General features: G+C 34.2%; 2 protein-coding genes across 3 annotated transcripts; one reads left to right on the top strand and one right to left on the bottom strand.

Annotated features, from left to right (window-relative positions):
* The first annotated feature begins 5277 nt into the window (after positions 1–5277).
* LOC112779682 (mannose/glucose-specific lectin) lies at positions 5278–6349 on the top strand. Its single transcript, XM_025824018.3, has one exon. The coding sequence runs from the start codon at positions 5312–5314 to the stop codon at positions 6158–6160; it is 849 nt and encodes a 282-aa protein (XP_025679803.1). The 5' UTR covers positions 5278–5311; the 3' UTR covers positions 6161–6349.
* Positions 6350–7421: 1072 nt separating this feature from the next.
* LOC112778986 (uncharacterized) lies at positions 7422–22910 on the bottom strand. 2 transcript variants are annotated; one of them, XM_072228834.1, is made up of 8 exons: positions 22139–22910; positions 21882–22053; positions 9538–9913; positions 9203–9441; positions 8912–9124; positions 8122–8214; positions 7894–7995; positions 7422–7785 (listed from the first exon to the last, which is right to left on the bottom strand). In XM_072228834.1, the coding sequence occupies exons 3-6, from the start codon at positions 9608–9610 to the stop codon at positions 8182–8184; spliced, it is 558 nt and encodes a 185-aa protein (XP_072084935.1). In that variant the 5' UTR covers positions 9611–9913; positions 21882–22053; positions 22139–22910; the 3' UTR covers positions 7422–7785; positions 7894–7995; positions 8122–8181. The 2 variants fall into 2 exon arrangements, with proteins under 2 accessions (XP_072084935.1, XP_072084934.1); XM_072228833.1 differs by having other exon boundaries at positions 9531–9913; positions 22139–22903.
* Positions 22911–23853: the final 943 nt, after the last annotated feature.

The raw sequence follows: 23853 nt of genomic DNA, 5'->3' as shown, positions 1-23853 counted from the left end.
GAGTTAAAAAATGATAACAGCCACGTCAGATATCCAATGTGGCGCCTCTCTATACACGTCAGCGCGTCGTTAAGAAATATTCCCCGGAAAATACTTCAGGGACGACCGTAAACCACATGTGTTAAATTCGGGGATAATATTAAGGCCATTGCAAATTTAAGGACCACTTTGAGGGTCGAGTGCAAGTTCAGGGACCACTTTGAGGTTTAACTCAAAAAATTTCGTGCAGGATATGAAGACCAGAAAGGAGAAAAGATGATGATAGTAAGAACGAAAAGAAGAATGGAGAGGAGTTTTAAACTCTTGCTACCATGATGTGGTTTGTGTCAAGCAACATGAATTAAGAAAGCAGAGGAACAGAGAACAAAAATAAAATAATGAATTGCAAAAATGAATGTATTATATCAGTAACAAGTGCATGATCTATATATATAGGTGACTTTTCTGATGACACAGTACAAGGTGGTTACCATGGCCAAATTTTGACTTGCGAATGGTGTCTTTACACGTAGCATAAGAAAAGTGGTATGTTAATGTGAAACGCAGTAACTTACACTTCTTGACGCAATGATATTTTAGAAAATTTGTCATTTAATAATATTATAGTTTGTAACATGGATTTAGATTTTGGTTTGAGAAAAAAAGAATAAAACAAAAACTTTAGATTGTCCAAAAAAAATTACACAGACTTTTTTATATAAAACTCAATAATATCAAAATGGAGCAGACAATAAGAAAGAAAAAAAAGGGTTAGAAGGTGTAAATTTTATTAACGTATAGGGCTTATTTAAGTTTGAAAAAGAAAAAATAAGGTTAAGTTAAAAAACTACAACAAACGTAATTCATAATTAACGTATTTCTGTTACTTATATTACAATTACTATAAATTAAAATTCTTAACAAAATGATAAATTAAAATTTGGTCAAATACATTTGAGTTAATTAAAAAGATAAAATTTAGTTAGCTAAAATGATATAGTTCGTAATATGATGAGTAAAAAATTCACTTAAAATTAAACATACTAATTCTATTAATCATTTATAAACTTTTGTTCCTTTAATTTATCTATCTTGTATAACTATTGAAAAAAAATTAATTATTTAAATAAATATTTTAAAAAAATTATACCTAAAATTGTAGAAAAGTCGTTAATAACTATCAACGAGCTGCTAATATTATTTAAAATTAATGCTTATAATGTGTTCTAATTTTTTTGAAATGTAATATGCCAGTATTTTAATATCTGTTAAATTAAATTTTAATTTTAATTTGTAGTCCAACATTTTTTATCACGTCTATTTAATTTGAAAAATATAACTCAAATTCTAAGAGTTTTAAATTAATAAAGGCTATAATTAACTAATCCATTAATATGTTAATTATGAATTGCGTTTATTGTATTTTTTTAACTTAACCTTATCTTTGTTTTTAATCAAACTTAAATAAGTCCTATACGTTAATTAAATTTACACCTGCTAACTTTTGTTTTTCTTTTTTATTGTCTGCTCCATTTTGATATTATTGAGTTTTATATAAAAAAGTCTTGTGTAAATTTTTTTGGACAATCTAAAGTTTTTGTTTTATTTTTTTTTTTCATACCAAAACCTAAATTCATGTTACAAACAATAATTATTAAATGGCAAATTTTCTAAAATATCGTTGTGTCAAGAAGTGTAAGTTACCGTATTTTACATTAACATTCCACTTTTTTTATGCTACGTGTAAAGACACCATTCCCAGATCAAAACTTGAACATGATAAATCACCCTATACTGTACCACCAGAGTCACCATATATATATATATATATATATATAGCAACCTATACACACTTAACACCACTAAGCAAGTTAGTTAGACTCTGAAAAATAATTGTGCAACAAACTATATCTAACTTACTCACTGAGTAACAACTTATAACTACCTTACTCACTAACACTTGCCATATGCTTTGTGAATAAAATTCAATAAAAAACAACAAAATTGAGTACAAAATCACATGTATAATATAATCCATAATACTACATATACAAGTGTTTTTATAACTAAGTTTAATTAAATTGGCATAAGTCCAATAAAAAAAACTATGCACATACATTATTGTTTCTCTTTTTTTGCATTTCTGTAGCACAAAATTTTTTGTTGAAAAGCACATAAATTTATTGATATAGCACAACAATTTTTGTATATAGAACAAAAATATAAATTTATTGATATAGCACAATTATTTTTGTATATAGAACAAAAAATTTTGCATATAGCACAAACTTATCAATATAGTATAAAAATTTTTGTACATAGCATAATTTTTGTTACAAATATATTTTTGTTAGTTGGGTGAGTCAATGTTTTGGATATGTGGTCTTCTAAAATTTTTATAATGCACACAAAATTTATTTACTATGCACCAAGATTTTTGTGTTATACACCAAAATTTGTGTTAAGTATCAAAATTTATGTGTAGAGCGTATTTTGTTAGTTAGATATAAACATTTTAGATATATGATGTTCAAAAATTTTAGCGTTCTGTATCAAAATTTTTGTGTTTTAATTTTTTAAATATATATATATAAAAAAAAGAAAATAAAGAATGAGAAAAAAAATGAGAAAAAAAATTAAACAAGAGAAGAAAAAAAAGAAAAGAACGACAACAACGACATTGTTAAAAAAGATATTATTAAAAAAGCACGTACATACACCAAAAAGATTTGGTTAAATTTAATTAAAAAAATTTGGCCATCTAAGTTTATTGTAATATAATTATTAGACTTTGTGATGAGACTAGCTCTATTAGATTGTTTTATTAGTTTAACTTATAGATAATCTCAGGTATCTACCTCTACCCCTCCACGCCAGACTCATTAAACTTTTATAATATTAGTTGAGTGTTCGTATACGACGATCTAGTACTAATTGTAATCTTATACTTCAACTCTAAGCAAAGTTTCACCCATGTATTAAAAAAACGAAAATGTTTGGTAATCAAAGAAAATCAGTCAAAAATAATCATAATTTACTTTATTTAGTATTCATGAATTATTGCAATAATTAATTAATGTTAAATAAGACAAGTTCTGATTATTTTTTTTTATTTACTTAGCATTACTCAAAAAAAAAAAATACTTCTAGTAGCAAGAGTTCCAAAAGGGAATAAAATGCCTAATTCTAGCACCAGATTTAATATTCTAGACCCACAACGTACGCTGTTATACCAGTTAATTACACCATGTACTCAAAATTAAAGGCAATCGTGTTGCAACGACATGTGCTCCTCCTTGGATCCATATATAATGATGTTGTTTTGTTATCTCTCAAATTAACAATCTCAAGTAGAAAAACAAAAGTAATGTTAACACTAAAACAAAAAATAGGATTAAGTAGCGTGATTAATTAACTGTTCTATATTGCTTAAGAATATGTTAGAAAGAGTGGATAAAGAGGTTGATCTATAAGATTCTGAGTCTATATGGTTAGAGATAGAATAATTTATTTATTTATATCAATTAATTTAAATTAAAAAAAATTATTCATGATATTTTAAAATTTGATTCTTGTTATATACGTTTCTCTAAATATTGAAAATAGAATTTTAGCATATTCTAAAATAGAATTTTTTTTATTTAAATTAAATAAATATAAAATTTACGAAAACACATAAAATTTAGTGTAAATTATGTAAATACATAATGTATTACATCTCGGATACTGAGAACATTGTCAAAGAAAGTAGATATGAAATGTGATACATTATGTATTTACGTAATTACGCTAAATTTTATGTATTTTCATAAATTTTATATTTATCTAATTTAAATAAAAAAATTCTCTAAAATAGCATACAATATTCAATTAGTTGGTATGGTTTAATTTATTATTGATTAAAATTAATATCATTCTTATTTTTATTTTAGTATTAGTGATTTTTTTAATGTCCTTGGCAATTTTGAGTTTCTTCTTTATACCATTAACATTGTTTAGTCTATTAATTTAAATTTCTCAAAATTTGGTGCTATATGTACCCGAAATATCTTTCTTCTATGAATCATAATTTTATTAGGATTAAATCTATTATATCTATTATATATTACTAATTTTATAACTAAAATATGTCATATATTATTTTTTTATTATAATTAAAATCAAATCTTTCTTTCTAAAATTAAGTTTTCTCGTTCTTTCTCTCCCTCCCAACCTCCTTCTCTATCTCTCTTATTCAACACCAATTCTATCTCTTTTATATATTATTATCAATGACTAATTACAAATTTGATAATCAAAATGTGCAACATGATATTCTCTAATTAAAAATTAAAATTAAAATTAAAATATTAAAATCGGAATTGAAATATAGTTATATTATATTATTAATTTAACGACAACTATTAATATAAATTTTTTTATACTAATATCTAATTATATTTTTTTATATATAGAGAGAAAAAAATATTATTTTAAAATAATAAGTATAAAAATTAATTATTTTTATTTGTGTAACAAACTTAGCATCTAATCAAATGTAAAAGTATATACATTAAATTCTTTTATTTTAGATAACGAATATTAAAATTAATTATTAGTAAAAAGTTAAACTCTTTCACATGAAAATAGTAACTAAAAAATTTATTATTTAATTTTTTTATCTATCGAGACCCTGATTTTTTTAGCCAAAAATAATTTGATTCTATCTGTCGTAATCTATAATGTCAAGATAAATTTAACGTAATTTTAAATTTATATAACCGTAATGTTATTACAGAAAAAAACACTAGTTAAAACATATTTATGAACATTTTTTTCAAATGATTATAAAAATACTTGTGCACCTCGATGAGTTATTAAAATAAATCTCAGATAATCATTTACGTGTCTTTTTTTATTTATGTAAATTTTTGTATTTTATAATACGATATTAGAATATTTTATGATAAATAGTTTAGAATTCGATTTTTGTTGATAAAAAAAATCAATATAAGATAAACAAAAATATAAAAATAATTTATGCAAAATTTACTCAAATTAAATCTAAAAAAGCTTTTATGTAAGAGAAGGTATTAGAAATATATTAACTATGGTAACATTTGGTTAAGCTTTGGAAGAAACAATTTCAGCACAATATCTATATAGACATGTGACCTTATACAATAATATTTAAACTAAACCAACGCCCACCATCATTGACTATTAATTAAGAAACTCAAAACGGGAATTGTCGTGGTTCAGATGCCATGCATGTTGCTACTATAAATTGCTAAGAGGCTAAATATTATCCCTCACATCCTAAACCAAAATAAGCATTACGAACCTCAATACCATGGCCATCTCCACCAAAAACCTTCTTCCACCTTTCTTCATTGCCATTTTCCTTACACTACTCAACACCGCAACCTCCACAGATTCCCTTTCCTTCAGCTTTATCAACTTCGCCCCAGACGAAAGAAACCTAATCCTACAAGGCGATGCAGAAATTTCCGCAGACAACAATGTAGTTAAACTTACCAAGACAAACGCCACCGGCCACCCACTGCCCAACACCGTAGGCCGAGTCTTGCACACAGCACAAGTGCGCCTTTGGGAACAAAGCACCAACAGGCTCGCAAGCTTCGAGACTCAGTTCAGCTTTTATCTCACAGGACCGTCCGGTTCTGCGGCCGATGGTATAGCCTTCTTCATTGCACCATCAGACACTACCATACCGGCCGGTTCAGCCGGAGGGACGTTGGGCCTTTTTGACCCTGAAACCGCTCTTAACACTTCTGCAAACCAAATTCTTGCAGTTGAGTTCGACACCTTCGTGGATCACAACTCAAACAAATGGGATCCATACTACCGTCACATCGGAATTGATGTCAATTCTATTAAATCCTCGGCAGTTACATATTGGTCAAGGAGAGATAATCAAGTCCTTAACGTCCTCATAAGTTATAACCCTACTACTAAAACCCTAACGGTTGTTGCTACTTACCCTGATGGTCAACGATTCGAACTATCTCATGTCGTTGACTTGAGGACTGTGCTTCCAGAATGGGTTAGGGTTGGATTTTCAGCTGCTTCGGGCCAACTATATGAAACGCATAACCTTGCCTCATGGTCTTTCACCTCATCTTTGTTGTACACTGCTCAGAAGGAGAACCAGTTTATTAAACTTGCACGTGGTGCATGATTTCAAGATAGAAAGATCTCTGTGTATGTCATGAACTGCATGTATTCCAATAACAAAGGGCGAGTAGTGTTGCACGTGGTCTAAGTATTTTAGGTGTTTATTGTTATGTTGTTGTGACGTGTGTTAAAAATAAAATTTCGTATGTCTAGTGAGCTGTTGACTTTATATCAAGGTTTGATTCCTATTGCATTTCGGAGGTTTGTACGGTTCCACATTGCTTTTCTCCCACTCGTAGTTAAGTTTATCTTGGATTATGAAAAAGAAAAGCAATCTCTTCTTAATTTCTTGGGTACTTCTTAATATATATATATTATGGGCTACGAAATATCGTCATTTTATGGTATGTGAGTAATAATAATTTGTACTTATATTTTATATGAATTTACATATAAAAAGTATATAGTTTATATTTGTATTTGTTAGAATTTATACATATAAATCAATACAGTTTGTATTTATATTATTCAAAATTTATATATATGAATTAATAAAATTTATTTATTAAAAATAATTTAATATTTGTGTTAGTCAAATACTAACCAAAATTATTAATAAAATTGTTGATCCTAAAATGTTCTACTTTTAAAAAACTTTACAAGAATGTAATAGTTAGAAACGGTGTTAAAGTGATTTCGACACATGATGTGGTCGTTCTCTTTGAAAGGTACCAGAAATTTTGAGAAGAAGTTTATAGAAAAATTGAGATGAGAGAGCTAAAGAACAGAGGTGAGTAAAATTAAGAATTCATTATTGGAGAAATAAAGAGTAAAGTGTCTCAGTTTCTTATAGTGGGTTTATATATATGATTGGTGAGGTGTGTGATTACAAGTTAATTAGGTGTTAAACCAGGGTCTAACAATATTGTGCTCAGTTGTCATAACACTACAGGACATGTGGAGAATAGCGGCGGTTTTATTGTCGAATTGCGGCGGTTCTAAACCGCCGCTAAACAGGTTGCCAGCGAATCAATAGCCGCAACGCATAAAGGAGCGGAAATCACATTTTGCGGCGGCTTCCAGCAATCGCTGGCATAACCGCCGCAAATCAAGAATTTTGCGTCGAATAGTTTAGCGGCGGTTTATAACCGTCGCTATATCATCCAAGAGTGATTTCCCATGCGTGGTTGCAACAGTCATCAACCGCCGCAAGGATAACACGGAAATTTATTTGCGGCGAATTTGAACCGCCGCTATTTGTTGCTTCGTTTTCTAAGGATTTTATTCGTGGCGGTTTAAAAACCGAACCGCCGCTATTCCGAAGATTTTTTTTAATATTTTATTTTAATTAATTTGACAAACCTGCGTATTTTTTTAACATCTTTTTATCTGAAGAATCTTATCGTTATTAATTTTCACTGCTGCTAATTCATCATCTATTGCATTCCTCTTCAATTTTTTGGTTGTCACCTCCGCCTGTAGTTCACACAGCATCCTTTGAGCCTCTTCTACTTGAACTCTATCCACCGGCGGCTGCGAACTCGGACGGAAGAGTTGACTTGGTGTCGGCCCGTATCCCATCCCACACACTTTACCCGGGTGCTCTTTACCGAGAGCTTGGGCAAGGAAATCATTTTCTGATAATATTCTTGTAGATTCATCCAGCTACTCAATCTCAGATATTTTTTCCTGCAGGCATAAATAAAATTACACAATCACACTAGGCTAATAGCATACTCAAGACATTTTAATAACTAAACCCAACATGTTACAGCATAAATGATTAAGTGTACTTACACCAATCCTCCGAGCTTCTTCATGTATATAGCTGCCATCAGATCTTTTGTGCTTTAGGATCCATACTTCTCCCCTGCCAACTATTCTCCCTTACTTTTGTGACTGTGACAATACAATTTATGCCATGAATTTCACTTCTTTAAATTTTTTCAATAATTCTTTGTTGTTTAACTCTATAAATAAATCAACACTAAATGCCACTTATACTTTATTACAAATTTATATTACCTCTTCTTCCCTTGCCCTAGCCAAGCTTTTAGAACTGCCAGTGTGCGTGTAAAGTTGCTTCTATCGATTCAGCGCGTTTTGCTTGCACTTCGCCTATTAAAAATCAACATTAAGTATAGTAGCGTGGAAATTGAATAAATTGTACGTAATCTTAAGTTAAGTATTGCTTTAACAAGAACAACAGTTATATGGATGATGTCCCTATTTATATATAAGAAGTTAACAATACTATTGTATTTCTAATATGCAAATACAACCCCTAACTCTCACCACAACTAATGGAAAAAAGCCTTAGCAAGGTTGTGTGACATAGCCCAATGACAATGATATAGCATAAATTATAATAATAGAGGTACTCAAATTAAATCAAATATCTTTTACGGTAACAGGCAAAAAATAAGGTTGTAATAATGAAAGTTGGTGTACATCAATCTCATTATCATGCATGTATATATTATGATTTTAGTCAAACATTCCTTCTGGACCGTAACTTATGCTGAGAATGGATATATTACATTTAATTAAACATGTATATTAATTAACAGGGTTCAAATTCAAATGAATTGTAAAAAAACTATTTATATATATCAAATCATATCAAAAAATGATCAAAATTGCATTTTTAGATTTGAAAGGATTTCATTTTTTTTAAAATTACATGTATTAGATCAGATTTTGAATCAATAGTTATTAGAATTGAACTGGTTAAATCATTGAATCATTAGGTTATTGATTTAATCGGTGGGTTCCAGATTGAATTGGCCTAGTCCTAATTAAATAAATGGGGTACCTTTGTTGCAGGATCATTACGATAGTCAATGAACCACCTCCAATGCTCTCTCAAAATTCCCTCCGGGCGCTTCTCAAGATTCTGCTCAAGTGTTAATGTTGGTTTGTAATGCGAGTCATACAGCCTCCCCCTTGTGTCCTTCCAAGACCTCCCCATTTGTTTCAAAAGTGTTTTCTTGATTCTACCACTGCTATCCTGAAAGTGGAACATCTCCTGCGACGACAATTTCCAGCTGTAAGTAATTGCAAGTTGAAAGATTTGATATGATTAAACAATGCCAAAAGTCATTACCTTTATGCAATCATCATAAACCCTGTCTTTGCCCCGCACCTTAGCCCAACTCTTTTCACAGATAGGAAATTTGCTGTAATCAGATCCCAGCGCTCCTAGAATGCCACTCAACATGCCAGCTCCATCTCCCACTGCTTGCAGTTCCTCGTTGAACCTCAGTATGATCTTGCTACCATTAAGAGACCGCTCCATAGCCTCCCTCACACTCATTTTAGCTTGCTTGACTATTCCTTCAGAATCTATAAATAAAGAAAAAAAATCTTATTCATGTGAGCCATACATAAGTATATCATTAGCTAATCAATTAAAAAGTTTTATGGTTCAATACTTGTTACCAATGAGATCAACATCCCAAAACTCGGTAGTCTTTTGTCCTTTGCGCTTGCCAGCATCAGAAGCAGCAAACATCCTGTCAATGTGTTCATCAAACGAATCTACCTCGTTCGCCTCTGGGTCAATGTCTTCATTGCACGGTTCCGTCACTTGTGAACCGTTAGCGGCCTGTGGCTCAGGTCTTGGTTCGCTCCTGGGTGGATGAAAGGGTTGCAGAGGAGCAGCTGTGGAGACACCACCATTACTAGGGGGCGGAGGGATGAGCCAGTCATCGTCATCGGATGGTGAAAACACAGGAGGTGTAGCTGGAGGCTGCTGACGCGGTGGCTCCACTCTTGTGCCTTTCTTGAAGTGAACTTTCCTGGGTATCTTAAAATCCTAGTATAAACACATGAAGCATGCAAAAATAGATTAATATCTCATGGAAGAATAGAATAATTAACCAACAAATAACTGCTATTTCTCTTTCACCTTCTATGTCGTATTAAATTCCCTTAATTAAACATTGGATATTAGCTAAAATTATCTACATTTACAGGTTGTTAAAGGAACCACCGCATCTTAGGCTAATAGCATTACTCACATTATAACTATGTAACAAGATAGTAAATACCAGTTTATATACGTACATGTATTAATTATATTAATAGCATCTCTTTTTCCAAATGATCTAACTACATATAAATCAGGAAAATCAAAGTCCAAAGAGAAAGCTGTTAATGGACGAGCACACTAATAAAGCCTTAGGACATTATCAATATTAATTAAGAAACTGTAATTAAAGTTAACAGCCATCATTAATTAAGAAACTATAATTACAATTATTAATATTCCTATTTATCACAGGTGTATTTATTCTAGATATTTTTAATTAAGAAACTATAATTAAAGTTAATAGCCATCATTAATAAACATAGTAGATTTAATTAAGAAAATATGCCTAAAGTTAATCGTCTCTCTTTGAATGAGCACCATCCACTCCATTAGATTCACCATTACAATTATGAATAGTCATATTCCTAGCAGGTGTAACGATTTCAGATTTTTTTATTTATGAAAATATGCCTAAATTAATAGCCATCATTACCCCTTGTGAAAAATTAAATCAAAAATTAGATCAAACTATCAGTGGCCATATTCTTTAACCCCTTTTTATAGTGACATTGAAGATACGAACATAATTGCCCCTCCCCCCCCAAACCAGTTATATCTTATATGTGAATGTTCATACCCACATAGAATTGGAGTTAACGTAAAGTTAATAGATATTAAAAACAAAAGAATGATTGCATGCGAATAGAAAGGGTCAGCATCTCAATTAATTAATACTTGTGATCAGCGGATGTCAAGTAATGTGATTTCTTCATAATAGCATTGATATGTAGTGCACCCATTCAACTAATTCGACAGGTCACAACATAAGAAACTGACCCAATATGAGGCACAGAAGTTAGAGGGTAAAAATATATAAAACAAAAATATAGATAACAGATCACAGTGCAAAAAAAAAAAACAACAAAGCCTTTGAATCTATTCATGTCGTGAGTGAAATAAATCGAAAAATGCTTTGGTGAGCATCTTTTCCAACACCTACAGCCCTTGCTTCCTATCTTCCAAATTGCCTTTTCATTTTGCGGTGTCCTTATTTATTAGATTTTCAGTGATACACCCTAGCTAATCAAACATCTCTATTACGGAATATTAATTGATATATATTTAATTAAGTTCATAGCATAATTGGAAAATCATGGATCTCTCCTGAACACAACTCACAATACTTAATTATAACTAACTAGATCTAAATATAAACCACCAAGCAAGCTGTATGTTACGAAATCATCCGAAGAAAAGCAGTTATGACAACCTAAAATTTTGTGCTTTATATGTTGTTTCTTTTAGTGTGATGGTGGAAGGTTGAAATTAAAATGTTCTCTTTACATTGCATATAAGATTTATTCACATCAGCTAATGTCTGATGGTGTACATGTTTGGTGCCTGTGCTTGTATGCAAACATTACAAATCATGTAACAAACAATAAAATTACTATTTATTCTCGTTAAAAAGATAAAATCTCATTCAGCATCCAAAGATAATCATGAAGAACAATCAAGAGGAGGGTCAAAAGACTGAATAAGAGGATTTTGAAGCTTAATTTGGTTCTCAGAAATTTAAATATATCATTTATGATCATTTATATATATACTAACTGTACATGTCATTGAGATAAATCGAGGTTCCTGATATGAGAAAACCAACGAATTCATCATACAAATCATTAATCATAGTCATAGATATAAGGAAATGGCTAATGCATGTGGGAAGTGAGATCCCCAAAGATGTTCTCACTACTGTATGTTACATAAAGAAAGTAAGCCATCTTTATCCTTCTCTTCATATATGGTAGACATAATTGCTTCTGTAGGATGAAGTACATTGTCCACTAAAATGAAGATGGCTTTTTCAGCACTTAACTATTGATATTATTACCAAAAGAGTATAACTAATACTTAAATTTGTCATTTATCAGCTAAATAAAGCAAATCAATGACCATGATCACTGGCTAAGAACTAAGATGTAAATACACAATTCAAATGCAGTTTAAGAAGAATTAATTCAGGTCCTATCACAATATAAATAAGCATATCAAGTGAAGAAAAATATAGTAAAAAGTCTAATCGGTAGCTTTATTATATCATCGTTCATATATTAATATCAAACAAAGTAGATGTAAAATATTTAACTTGTAACTAGCATACTGTTGCACTATCATCAACTACACCATTAAAAAACCCACAACACTTGGTCATAAAAAGTGAACACAATTTGATTAGTATACCCCAAAACAAAGCCTCTATGAGTCTCAAAAAGATACACCTTGCTGTGTTCTGTTTAGACCAACCAGACAAAAGTTCCTCACTTTCAACTTAGTATAAGGCTACATAAACAGCTCCACTAGTCATATTATATTTCCAAATCAAAGATTAATACTAAAGCGAACAAAATAGTACAAATTGAAGTAATCATGAACTAATTTGAAATATAATAAGTGCAAGAACTCCAACACAATCTTAGGAAACAAATTCGGTCAATGAAGTAACAGAAAAGATAAACTTTGTAAGGTCTTGAACAGAGCACTGATTTTTGTGCTAAGGTCTTGAACAGAGCAAGAGGAAACAAAAATGTGATTAACAAAACACAAAAGCTAAACTTAGTAACTAAGAATTCTAAAGCAGGAATATGGGGGTTATAACATTACTTCTTAGCAGAAAATATTTCCACAAAGTTAGGAGACAGAAGGAAATATTTAAGGGATAAAGGACAAGGGGATAAAGGAAATATTTTTAACTGCGCCAATGTTGCAACTTAGTCCTTTCAGCATTTTTCTTTACTCTTAACATTGACTTCATTTGGTAGCTTAGGCATTTCGATTGTGAATAGTAGCAGGAGCTGTGTTGTTTGTAGATATATGAGTAATTGGCAAGTGTATTGGGATGACAAATAAGTAATAATGATATAACAGGAACTGAGAAACAAGAGTAATAATCTAAAGAGTGTACTATGCTATAGATGATAGAATACTTGAATTCTTTGCAAGGATAACAGTCCTACACATATCAAACTTTAGAACTCAAACTTTACATATGCCGCTGATGTTCATCCAGCCATTCCAGTCTCAATGTTCATGCAATCTGACCTTGCCAGTATTAGCCACCACTACCATGAGACAAACTCTTACATGTCCAAGTCATTGAAAATGCAACTTTGTACTACTTTGTTATTTATCAGCAATCCAAGTTCTTATCACATCTCTTATGAGTGTACCGAAAAAACTGAGAGCTTCGGATCGATATAGTATTCAAATTCAAACAAGTCTTTTATTTCATTGATATTTGATAATAGGATTCATTATTTTGGACTATAATTCTAGATATAATTGATACAAATTATCTGCTTCTAGTTTTAGGGCTCATCCAACTTCATTGACTTACACACTTCAAAATTTGGTGGTAGGTTCTGCTACATAGAAAAGAGTTGTCACTTGCAATTTATTTCTATGGCTTATCATTTCGGGCAAAATTGTTGAAAAAGTACCCCCACAAACCTTTAATCTACCCTTTCAGATACCAGTTACTTTTAGTAAAAAAAAAAAGGAACAATTCATATGCGAGACAGAGCTAACAAATGAAGAACAAGCTAGAACCTTACTAAAAAAGAGGGGTGTTGTACATACCAGTATTGTAAACCATGGAGCTGCGATGGATCCACCAGCAACAGGAAGGGCGATGCAGTTGGTAGTGGTGTCCGAAGGAGAACGGCGGCAAGGATGGGTGCGGGGAGATGTGTTTCGTGCCTCTGCCCCTTATGTGTTCGCGTGATGAAGACTCTGAGCTACGGATCTAATTCTGAAAGGGTCGACGGCAGGAGGGAGAGGGATGGATGGACAGCCACGAGACTCCACGGTCACAGATTAGGGCACGGTAGAGCAGGGAAGAGTTTCACGTGCTCTGCCCAGATCCTTTGGCGGGTTTCTCAGATACTTGATTTTGGGTATTCTGAGGCAAACTTGGGTTATAATATCGGTAGATGTTTTGGGGTTAGCGGCAGGCTTGGTGGGTTCGACACAAAAACAGAATGATTTGGCGTCGGAAGGCTAATTTGGAGATGAATCGCAGCAATCCACCCTTAGTTGCTACGTTTAGTGAAACCGCAGGAAGTTCGGCGCTGGCATCCGCCGCGTCTGTTGTAGTGTAACTAATTTTGCAATAAGGACTAAGTGTGGAAGGTTGTGGAAGGTTCTACATTATCTACACTAACATGCCCCTCAAACTCAAACCAAGGGCCTTCTAAGGATCTGCTTCAAACACTCTGAGCAAGTTCCGAAACTTGAGAAATGTTGCTACTGAGAGGGGTTTGGTGAGTGTATCTGCTAGTTGGTCTTGTGCTGGAATGTGCTGAATGAAGAGTTATTTTTTGTGACAAAATCTCTAACAAAAGACTGACTTAGAGTAAAGTGCTTTGATTTATTGTATAGAATTAGATTAGCAGATAAAAGAACGGTACTTTGATTGTCACGGTATACCACAGGCTTTGCAGAGCATGGCATTCTGACCTCAGTGAATAAGTTTTGTAACCAAACTATCTCAGTTACTGCATCTACAATACCTCTGAACTTTACTTCTGTACTATTTTTTTAGACTGCAGATTGTTTTCTACTTGCCCAAGATACCAGGTTGGGACCTAGGTAGATTCCATACCCATTAGTGGACTTTCTATCGTCAATGTTACTGGCGCAATCTGAATCACAGAAACTATAGACTCTGAAATTTGTGAATTTTCTGAATCTTAGACCATATTGAGTTGTGCTTGAGAGATATCAGAGGATTCTTTTTACTGCCTTCCAGTGAGAATCAAGAGGGTTGTGAAGGAACTGTGCAACTTTGTTAACCAAAAGAAATTTCTGGTCTCGTGATTGTAGCATACTACAAGCCTCCAACTATTAATCTGTAAAGTGTAGGATTGTTGAAACTGCCATGGCCAAAGGCTGAGAGCTTGAGAGAGGAGGTCATAGGAGTGGGCACAGGTTTTGCAGTGCTCATTTCAGCTCTTTTGAGGAGATCCAGAATGTACTTAGTCTGCTTTAAGGTTACTGTCTTGTTGCTGCTCTGTTTGACTTCAATACCAAGGAAGTAGTTCATTTCACCTAGGGCTTTGAAAGAGAAGGTGCTGTGTAGCTAAGTCATGATGGAGTTGATCTCTGATTCTGAGTTGTCGGTTACCAAAATGTCATCCATATAAACTAGGATGTAAACTGCTGATGAGGAGGTGAATCTAGTGAAGAGAGACACATCTAATATGGTGCTTGCAAAGCCAAACTTAAGGAGGGCAGAGCTGAGTTTTGTGAACCAGACCCTTGGAGCCTATTTGAGGCCATAAAGGGAATGTTGCAACTTGCATACTTGATTCGAGTTTGGAGAGGTGAAGCCCTCTTATTGTTGCATGTATACATCTTCACTGAGATCACCGTTGACGAATGCATTGTTGAAGTCGAATTGGTGTACTTTCCAGCCTTTTGCAAGTGCAATGCTGAGCATGACCGAACAATTGCAGGTCTGACCACAGGAATGAGATTTGGTCATAATTAACTCCTTGCTTTTGGTGAAAGCCCTTTGTTATGAGCTTCGCCTTGTATTTTTGGATTGTGCCATCAGGGTTCTTTTTAACTTGGAATACCCATTTGCAACCTATGGGTGCCGAGTGTGGAGGTGGATTAACGAGTATCCATGTAATATTTTTCATTAGTTCTGTGTACTCTTCTTCCATGGCTTCTCTTCAATATGGGATGGTAAGGGCCTGAGCGATGGATTTTAGAAGATTATCGGTTGATTCTGTGCCTGAGGTAAGTGTGGTAGTGAAAACTCTTGGCTAAGTGATACCACTTTTGCTTCTGGTTTGCATGTGGTGTGTGTTCTACACAGTACTGCTGGATTGAGTGTTGGGTCTCAGCTGAGGGACTTGTGTTGTGGTAGCAGCTGCAGGTTGTATACGAGGTCCAATTTCCACCTGCAATGGGACAGTTTCAAAGGAATCAACACTTCCAACAAGGTTAGTTTCAGACTTAGAGTCAGTGACATGAATTTGTGTAGTTTGTAATGAACTAGATATAGTATTGGTATTAGTGGGAGGTGCATCATGAATGTCTATGTAGGATGGTTTAAAAATATAGGTACTTGGTGGTATGCTTTTGAGTGTTTTTTGGTTTGGTTAAGGAGTGTTGTGGTTTAAATGATGGAAAGGAGAATTCGAGCTCATTAACAATGGCATTCATTGCCATATAGACTCTACCTGATGGAGATAGGCATTTGTACCCTTTGCGGTCAGGGTTGTAACCTATGAATATGCATTTGGTGGACCTATGATCTAGTTTGTGTTTGTTGTATGGTTTTAGCCAAGGATAGCATGCACAGTCGAAGGCTTTTAGGGATTGATAATCTGGTGTAGTGTTGAACAGGGTTTTCAAAGGGGATTTGAGGTTTAAAGTTGGGGTTGGTAATCTATTTATTATGAGGAAGGTTGAGGTGAGGATAGCTTCATCCCAAAAGAAGAGAAGTAGGGATGCCTGTGATTAAAGAGTGAGGAATGTTTCTGTCAAGTATCTATGTTTTCTCTCCACGCATCCATTTTGTTGGTGTGTGAAGGTAGGTAAGTCTGTGTTGTATGCCTTGGTCTCTGAGATATTAATTGAAGGTGTTTGACATGTATTCTCCTCCATTGTCAGTTTTGAGTGCCTTGATTTTTTGGCCAGTTTTGTTTTCAATGAAAATTTTATATTAACAAAAAGCTATAAATGTTTGGAGTTTGGTTTGTAAAAGAAAGGTGCAGGTGTATCTGCTATATGCATCAATAAAGCATGCATAGTATGTAAACCCTGACTTGCTTGGTTGTACTGAGGGTCCCCAAAGATTAGAGATGACCAACTCAAGAGATTTTCTGTATTGGGAATGGGCTTGTGGAAAGGGGAGTAGGTGGTTTTTGTTGATGGTGCATGACTCACAAAAGGCAGAGGTGCTGTTGGTAAGAGAAAATGGAATGTTGTGCTTGGTTAGTATAGTTTTGGTGATTCTTTGGGAAGGATGACCAAGTCTCTTGTGCCATAGGTCAAAGGAGCAAAGAGTGTTAGTTGGAGTTTTTGTGTTGAGGTCATGGGAATTGGCTGTGGTGGAAGGGTGCAGTAGGTTGGGAGGAGGGCTATTGGTAACATCATTGGCAGTAGAGTTTGTGAGGAATGCAGCAAATCTATTTTCAGTGGCACAATTAGCTAGAAGGAGCAGGTTTATCAGTGACAGGGTTAGTAGCATGATTTGTAATTACAACAACAGTAGATTTATTAGAAGTAGCACAAGTAGAATGTACATGGCTATCACAATTAGAATGAGTAGGGCTATGATAGTCGTACAACAGCAGATTTATTTGAAGTAATGGGATTAAATGGTATAGTTACATCAAAATGCACTACATCAAATGGTATAGGTACATCAAAATGCACTACTTTATTACACAAGCTATTTGCATCAACATCTGTATCATTATTACTAATTGTATTACACAAGTCACTTGTATTAGCAACTTGGTATGTGCTGTTGTAGTTACTCCTTCCTACATTATTACTGTGCAATTTGGTATTTCTCTTGAATTTTGATTCTCAAGAGTATTTGATTCGTCATTTTCTCTTTCTGTTTCTTTCTCTTTTTCACTTTCTCTTATCACATTGTTATTGCTTGCTACTCTTTCATTTTCACCTTGTGCTCTCCTATCCATAATGATAGTGTTTGCATTTATTTTCTTTTTCTGTTCAGCATCAAAAGCTTGAGAAGCTTGTGCTTTATTTGTCTTCCAGATTTGACTTGGTATATGAATGTCAGTGAACCTATATAATCCATTGTTAAATTTTCCTTACAGCAGAATCTTCTTGGACTCCTAGCATTTAATAACACACACATAAGGCCAAAACTCAAAGAACACACCATTATCTAGTGCAAATTTTTAGACACTAACTAGATTCTTTGAAATGGTAGGTACATGAAGCAAATTCTGGAGTTTGAAAAATTTGTTTGACATACATGCATGCATGATAGACCTCCCAATATTAGCAATACTCATATCTTTTCCATTACCTCCAAACACTTGTTCAAGTCCTTGGTATTCTGAGCTGCTGAGTAGATTCAGCTTATCAAATGTGAGATGATGAGAGGCTCCAGAGTCAGGATGCCAACACTGTCAAAACTATTTGTGGGGTGCAGTGCTTGAGGAGGATTTTAATTGCTTGTGGTTGCTTGCTAGCTATGGCTGAGCATGTGGAGTTTGTTGATGGAATACCTGTTTGGTGGTGGAGGGCCGCCATTGGGGTTGTGGAGTTGGGGATTTTGGTAGTGCTGGTTGAATCGGTGAAAACATTGTCAAACTGTGTGACCAATTCTTCCACACAGTTCACACTGGGGTTTGCTTCCTAACCACCAAGATCTGCCTCCTCTGAAGTTTCTTCCTCTGCCTCGCCTTCCAAATTGTCCTCTCGCATAGTAGCCTTCATAGGACTCTTCTTCTGGGAATTCACTGCTTGCTTTGTTTGATCCTGATTCTTTTTTAGCTAGATTTATATGAACTATAGTTAGGTCTGATTTTCGAAATCTTTCATTTACCTCTTCTTGTACAAGAAGCTGTGATTCAAGCTCACTAGCAGTCATCAAGTCTATTCTTAAGTTTACCATGGTAATAAACGCACTGAATTCTTCATCTAACCCTCCTAGCACAAAATCAAAATGTTCTTCTTTTGAAAGTGGAACACCGAGCGCAGATAAAAAGTTAGCTACCTTGTTAATTTTGGCTATGTACTTGATTACTGTTGCACCTTGTTTCTTTATCATCTTTAGTTGTGCCTTCAATGTAACACCCTAACTCTCAAAAGTCACGTTTCCGGCTGCGCCATTCTGATAGCTCAGGTATTACGACGACTCTTATACTATTTAATACTAAAATATGAGCCTGTTTAAAACTTTAAACCGCAATACCGCTCCAAAATACTTTTGTTAGGTAATGTACATCTATACATACCATACAACTTACAAAACTCACAAAGAGTACATACATTTGTATATATATTAAATAATTTTACAAACATTAACTAATACAATTCATATCCCTCTTACAGAATGTATAAAGATAAAGGCGAGGGAACAATAAATAATAACTAAAGCAATACAAAACATTACGACAACAATTAGATAAACTCTTCGTGACTTCTGCGTCCATATTCTGAGAAGGGAAATTTGTAGGGGGGTGAGAACATCATCCTCGAAAGGGTTCTCAGTAGAGAGTTTTTGAGAATTACTATAACAGGATACGTGAAGGTAAAACCGTTACAGTGATTAAAAATCGCCTTATGTATCTTTTCAAAAACAAAGGTTTACTATAAAAAAAGTACCTGAAATCTTTTCTGAAAGAGAAAACTGTTCATTTCTTAGAAATTCAAAAGCCTTTCAAAAGTTCATCTATGCTGAACCATATTAGTTTTTCATACTTTTCTAAATCAGAAACATCAACCAAATGTGGCCTTCGGCCCACCTCATGATCAACCACGGCCCTAGGCCCAAATAGTCCAAACAACAGCCAATCCACCACAATCCAACAGAATTTCAGTCGCAAGCACAAATAGGAAAACTCAAGCACAGACAAGTAGTTACATCAAGTAGAACAATTAACAGTTACACACAATTAATCACAGGCAAACCACGTACAATATGCACACCCAAACAATGTCACATAGATGCATATGATGAATGCCTGTCCTAGTGGCTGATGAGTCTCATCTGTCGGTTATAAAGCCAACCCAACAAGTCCTGGTAGCTAACCATTGGACTGTCTCTCTGTCGTGCATCCCCAACTCGAGTTATTCACAGTCATAATCATAATTCACATCCAACACCTTCACTGGTGTATATTCATGGGGGGCGAGCTCATCCGGAACTTTCACAGTATCCGGCCACACTTACGACATAGGGTTAACAGAGTATTGAATCTCAACCTGGAGCACGTGGTGGCTAACCACTGCTTCTACCCAAGGAAACTCATATCTCAGATAATTGGAAGTGAAACAATCACTTTATCAATTCAATAACCATTCATATTCATACTCAGCCATCCAACTCAACATATTCCACAACCAGCCAATATTCATTATCATATACAGTCATTCCGGCTCATAACATATTCCACAAACAGTCATAATTCATTATCATATACAGCCATTCCAACTCATAACATAATAGCACTTCCACCATCCAACATCATAAAACTCATAAAATCACCATTCAAGCCATAAATCACTTTTCTCAAAGCACTTTTCTTTGAAAATCAAATTCAATTCATCTCAGTCTTAACTTCAAAATCCGCATTCTCAAATCACTTCTAGCTTATAAGCCATCTTTCTCAAAAGAAATTTCCTCTTTCAAAACAAGCCACATTTCCACAACATCCTTCTAAAACTTCCAAACAATTCGGCAACTAGGCCAAATTAAAAATCTCTTATGAAAGCTCCAAAAATCAATCATCCCAAAAATGAATTTGATAATAAAAATTTCTCAGCAGAGTCTCAAGACTTTAGGGAAGGACAACCTATCTCAATTTCTTAAAAATTCATTGAAACTCTTAAAATTATAGATTCTTGATTTAAGTAAATAAATATAGAGTTTATTATAAAACCGGATCATATAAAGTCACAAGTCACAACCCAATCCAAAGCCAATTCACTTGAAACGGAACCGATTCATTTAAATCAAAACCACTTTCAGGTTCCTCCTTAAAACCAATTCTCTGACTTCTTCCAAAATGTCACAAACGCAATTATTCAATCAAGAATCAAATTTCCTTCAAAATCACTAAAAGCTCCTCTAAACGAAATCTTTAACTCTAACTAAAAGCATAAGCCCTTTTTATATTAAAAATCAATATTAGAACATAGAACTTTTCTTCAATGATTCAAAATGGTAAAGTAATTCCTTTCTAAGTAAATTGAACTCAAGACATATAGTTTTCCCAAATAAATGAAACTCGAAAACATAACTATTTTCTTAATAAATCAAATAATACAATTTCTCAAATCCCAAGCCTTTCTAAATAACTTTTCAAACAAAGTCTAAGGTTTTTATAGAAATTTCGACAGCACCTACCCTAAAACTTAGACTTTGCCACCCTTTACGGATCCCAACCAAACCATTCCACAATTGCTTCCACGGGTTCAAAACCAAATCAATTTCAAATCAGACCAATTCCGAAAATTCATATCATTCTCATCTCTCAAGAAAAACAAATTCGAACTCAATTCCTTTACAACAGATTAAACTTGATTTCAACAACTTTTTAAGAAACAATTTTAAAGAAGCACTTCAATAGCAGTCTGCTTTACAAAACCGAATAATAATCCAGTCACACAAGCATTCATATTCATCCAAGACAACCAACATTACATAAGACTTATACAATCACTCAAGGCTACAATTTTACCACATAATATCCATATATAATAATTCTAGTATATAAATATGATTTTTCTGAAAAGGCCCCTACTTCAACTCGTCAAAACCATAGCCCAAACGCGTCACAGGAACCTTCTCTCTCAACCCGAAATCACCGACAACCGTAACCTCAGCTCTAAGCCACTTTCGCAGTAACCACAGCAACTCTAATCGCGACATATAACAACCGAAACTCAATCTTATAGCAACTAACGTTGAAAAACCTCAGCGTATGATAACAGAATAGTAACTAAAGGCTTTCGAAACGAAAACGCTTACCGAAACAAAGAAAGAACGGCTGAATCAAGCAGCGGTAGCCCCGGCGGTGGTTCTGGCAACAACCGTGCTATACTCGATGACCAAAACGGCAGCTGCATCACCCACGACTATAGTAGTAGCAACAGCAACGATCTCAACACCAATAATGATTGCTCAGGAGATAAATCGACAACTAGAACAAAACCATATGCTACTATAATTAGGACAGAGTATAACGGATGAACAAAATGATAGAAGAGTAAGGAAGAAAGCGTTACAGGCTTAAGAAAATAGAAAATTGGCATTGGAACTGGAACAAAGAGGATGATGCTGGCTAGACTGAAAGGTCATGGCAGCAAATTGCTTTCTCTAATAATAAGCTCCAACCACGGCAGCTCCAACGGATATGGCACGACAAGTTACATCAGAGGCAGAGACATGGTTGACCCGAAGCAACAAGGTCACGGTGATGGCGGCTCCGGCAGTGATTCCCGCAGCAACACCACAAGCCCAAAGAACGGGGGTGGCAGAGCTCAGCCACGGTGAAGTAGAGCAACTCAACGGCGACGAAGCTCAGCCCTTCGAACGGCAGTGGCGCGGGACACAGCCTTTCCTCTTCAAGCTTGACGGTGACGCGCAAGGCTTCTCCAGTGGCGGCAACGCGTGGCTTGATGGCGACAAACCCTAGTAGAAGCGGCGGCAGGAGTGGCTTCAACAGCAGCACCCAAGCGCGGTGGGGACACAGCAGAGGCTCCCTCCTCCACTGACTCTTGCGCGGCTCTTCCTTCTTCCCTAAACGGCGTCGATGGCGTCCTTCTTTCTCCGCGACAAGGACAGCGGCGGTGGCGAGGCGGGCTGGATGGCGACGGTGACGGGATGGTGGCGGCGAAGCCCAGCACGCCGGCGCGACCTTCTTCCTCTCCTCCTCCCCTCCTCTGCGGCCCCTTCCCCTACTTCGCTCTGCTTCCCCCTTTCTTTCTCTCTTTTATTTTTCTAATGTATTTGCTGAAGGGAAAGAAGGGTTGCGGCTGTGTGGCGAGGGGCTAGGGTTAGGATTTCTTTTTTTTTTTTTAGAAAATTAGGGTTTGATTAGGGGTAGTTTAGGTAATTTTTAATAAGATTAGGGGGTAATAAAGTAATTGAAAATAAATTTTAATTCAACAAAATTACCTTAAAAAAATATTATTTAATCATAAATTATAAATTAATTTTTAAAAAATGCTCTAATTCAATAATTAGAGAAAATATAATTAATTTTCTTTATTCATAAGAATTAAAGTATTAAATTCTAAAATTTTAATTATTTCAAGTAAATCATAAAATCTTTATTATTTTACTATTACTAAACTTTATAATTTAAATATGAAAATTATCCAATAATTATGAAATTAGATAAAAATTCAAATTCAATTATCTAACACTTGATTTAATTAGCCTTAATAAAATAATTTCAGAAATTAAAATTCTTAATGAATAAATAATTTAAAATTGGCTCATTCTGAAATTTTTCAAAAATTCTGGGTTTTACATTCAACATTCTTATCTTCAATTTTTGTCTGGCTGTGAAGTATTCTTCCAGTGATGCCCAAATTTTGTGCACATAGTCATATTCAACAACTCTATTCACGAAGAGTTCATTTATGGCAGAGAACATCCACGCGACCAAGCACTCGTCACGTTGCTCTCATACTTTGAATTCTTGTGAGATCTTTCCTTCAACTCGATCCTGTTCTGAATTGAAATTTTTTTGGAATTGACAGTGCAGTGATGTGATTCTATAATTTATTGGCTTTAACACATGTAAGAGCTTGATGCTTCCACGCTTTGAAGTTATCTTCATCGAGTTTGATTGTGGCTAAAAAATTTGCAATTGACGCCATTAAAGTTTGTTGTATGTGCTGCTTGAGCTGATGTTGCAGAACATATGTGGTGATCCATAGATCAGAATCGTAGCTCTAATATCATGAAAGGTACCAGATGCTTTGAAAAGAAG

The sequence above is a fragment of the Arachis hypogaea genome, chromosome 19 (assembly GCF_003086295.3).
Source record: "Arachis hypogaea cultivar Tifrunner chromosome 19, arahy.Tifrunner.gnm2.J5K5, whole genome shotgun sequence".
Lineage (NCBI taxonomy): Eukaryota > Viridiplantae > Streptophyta > Magnoliopsida > Fabales > Fabaceae > Arachis > Arachis hypogaea.
Note: the sequence above shows the minus strand (reverse complement) of the source record. Positions and strands in the feature narration are given on the sequence as shown.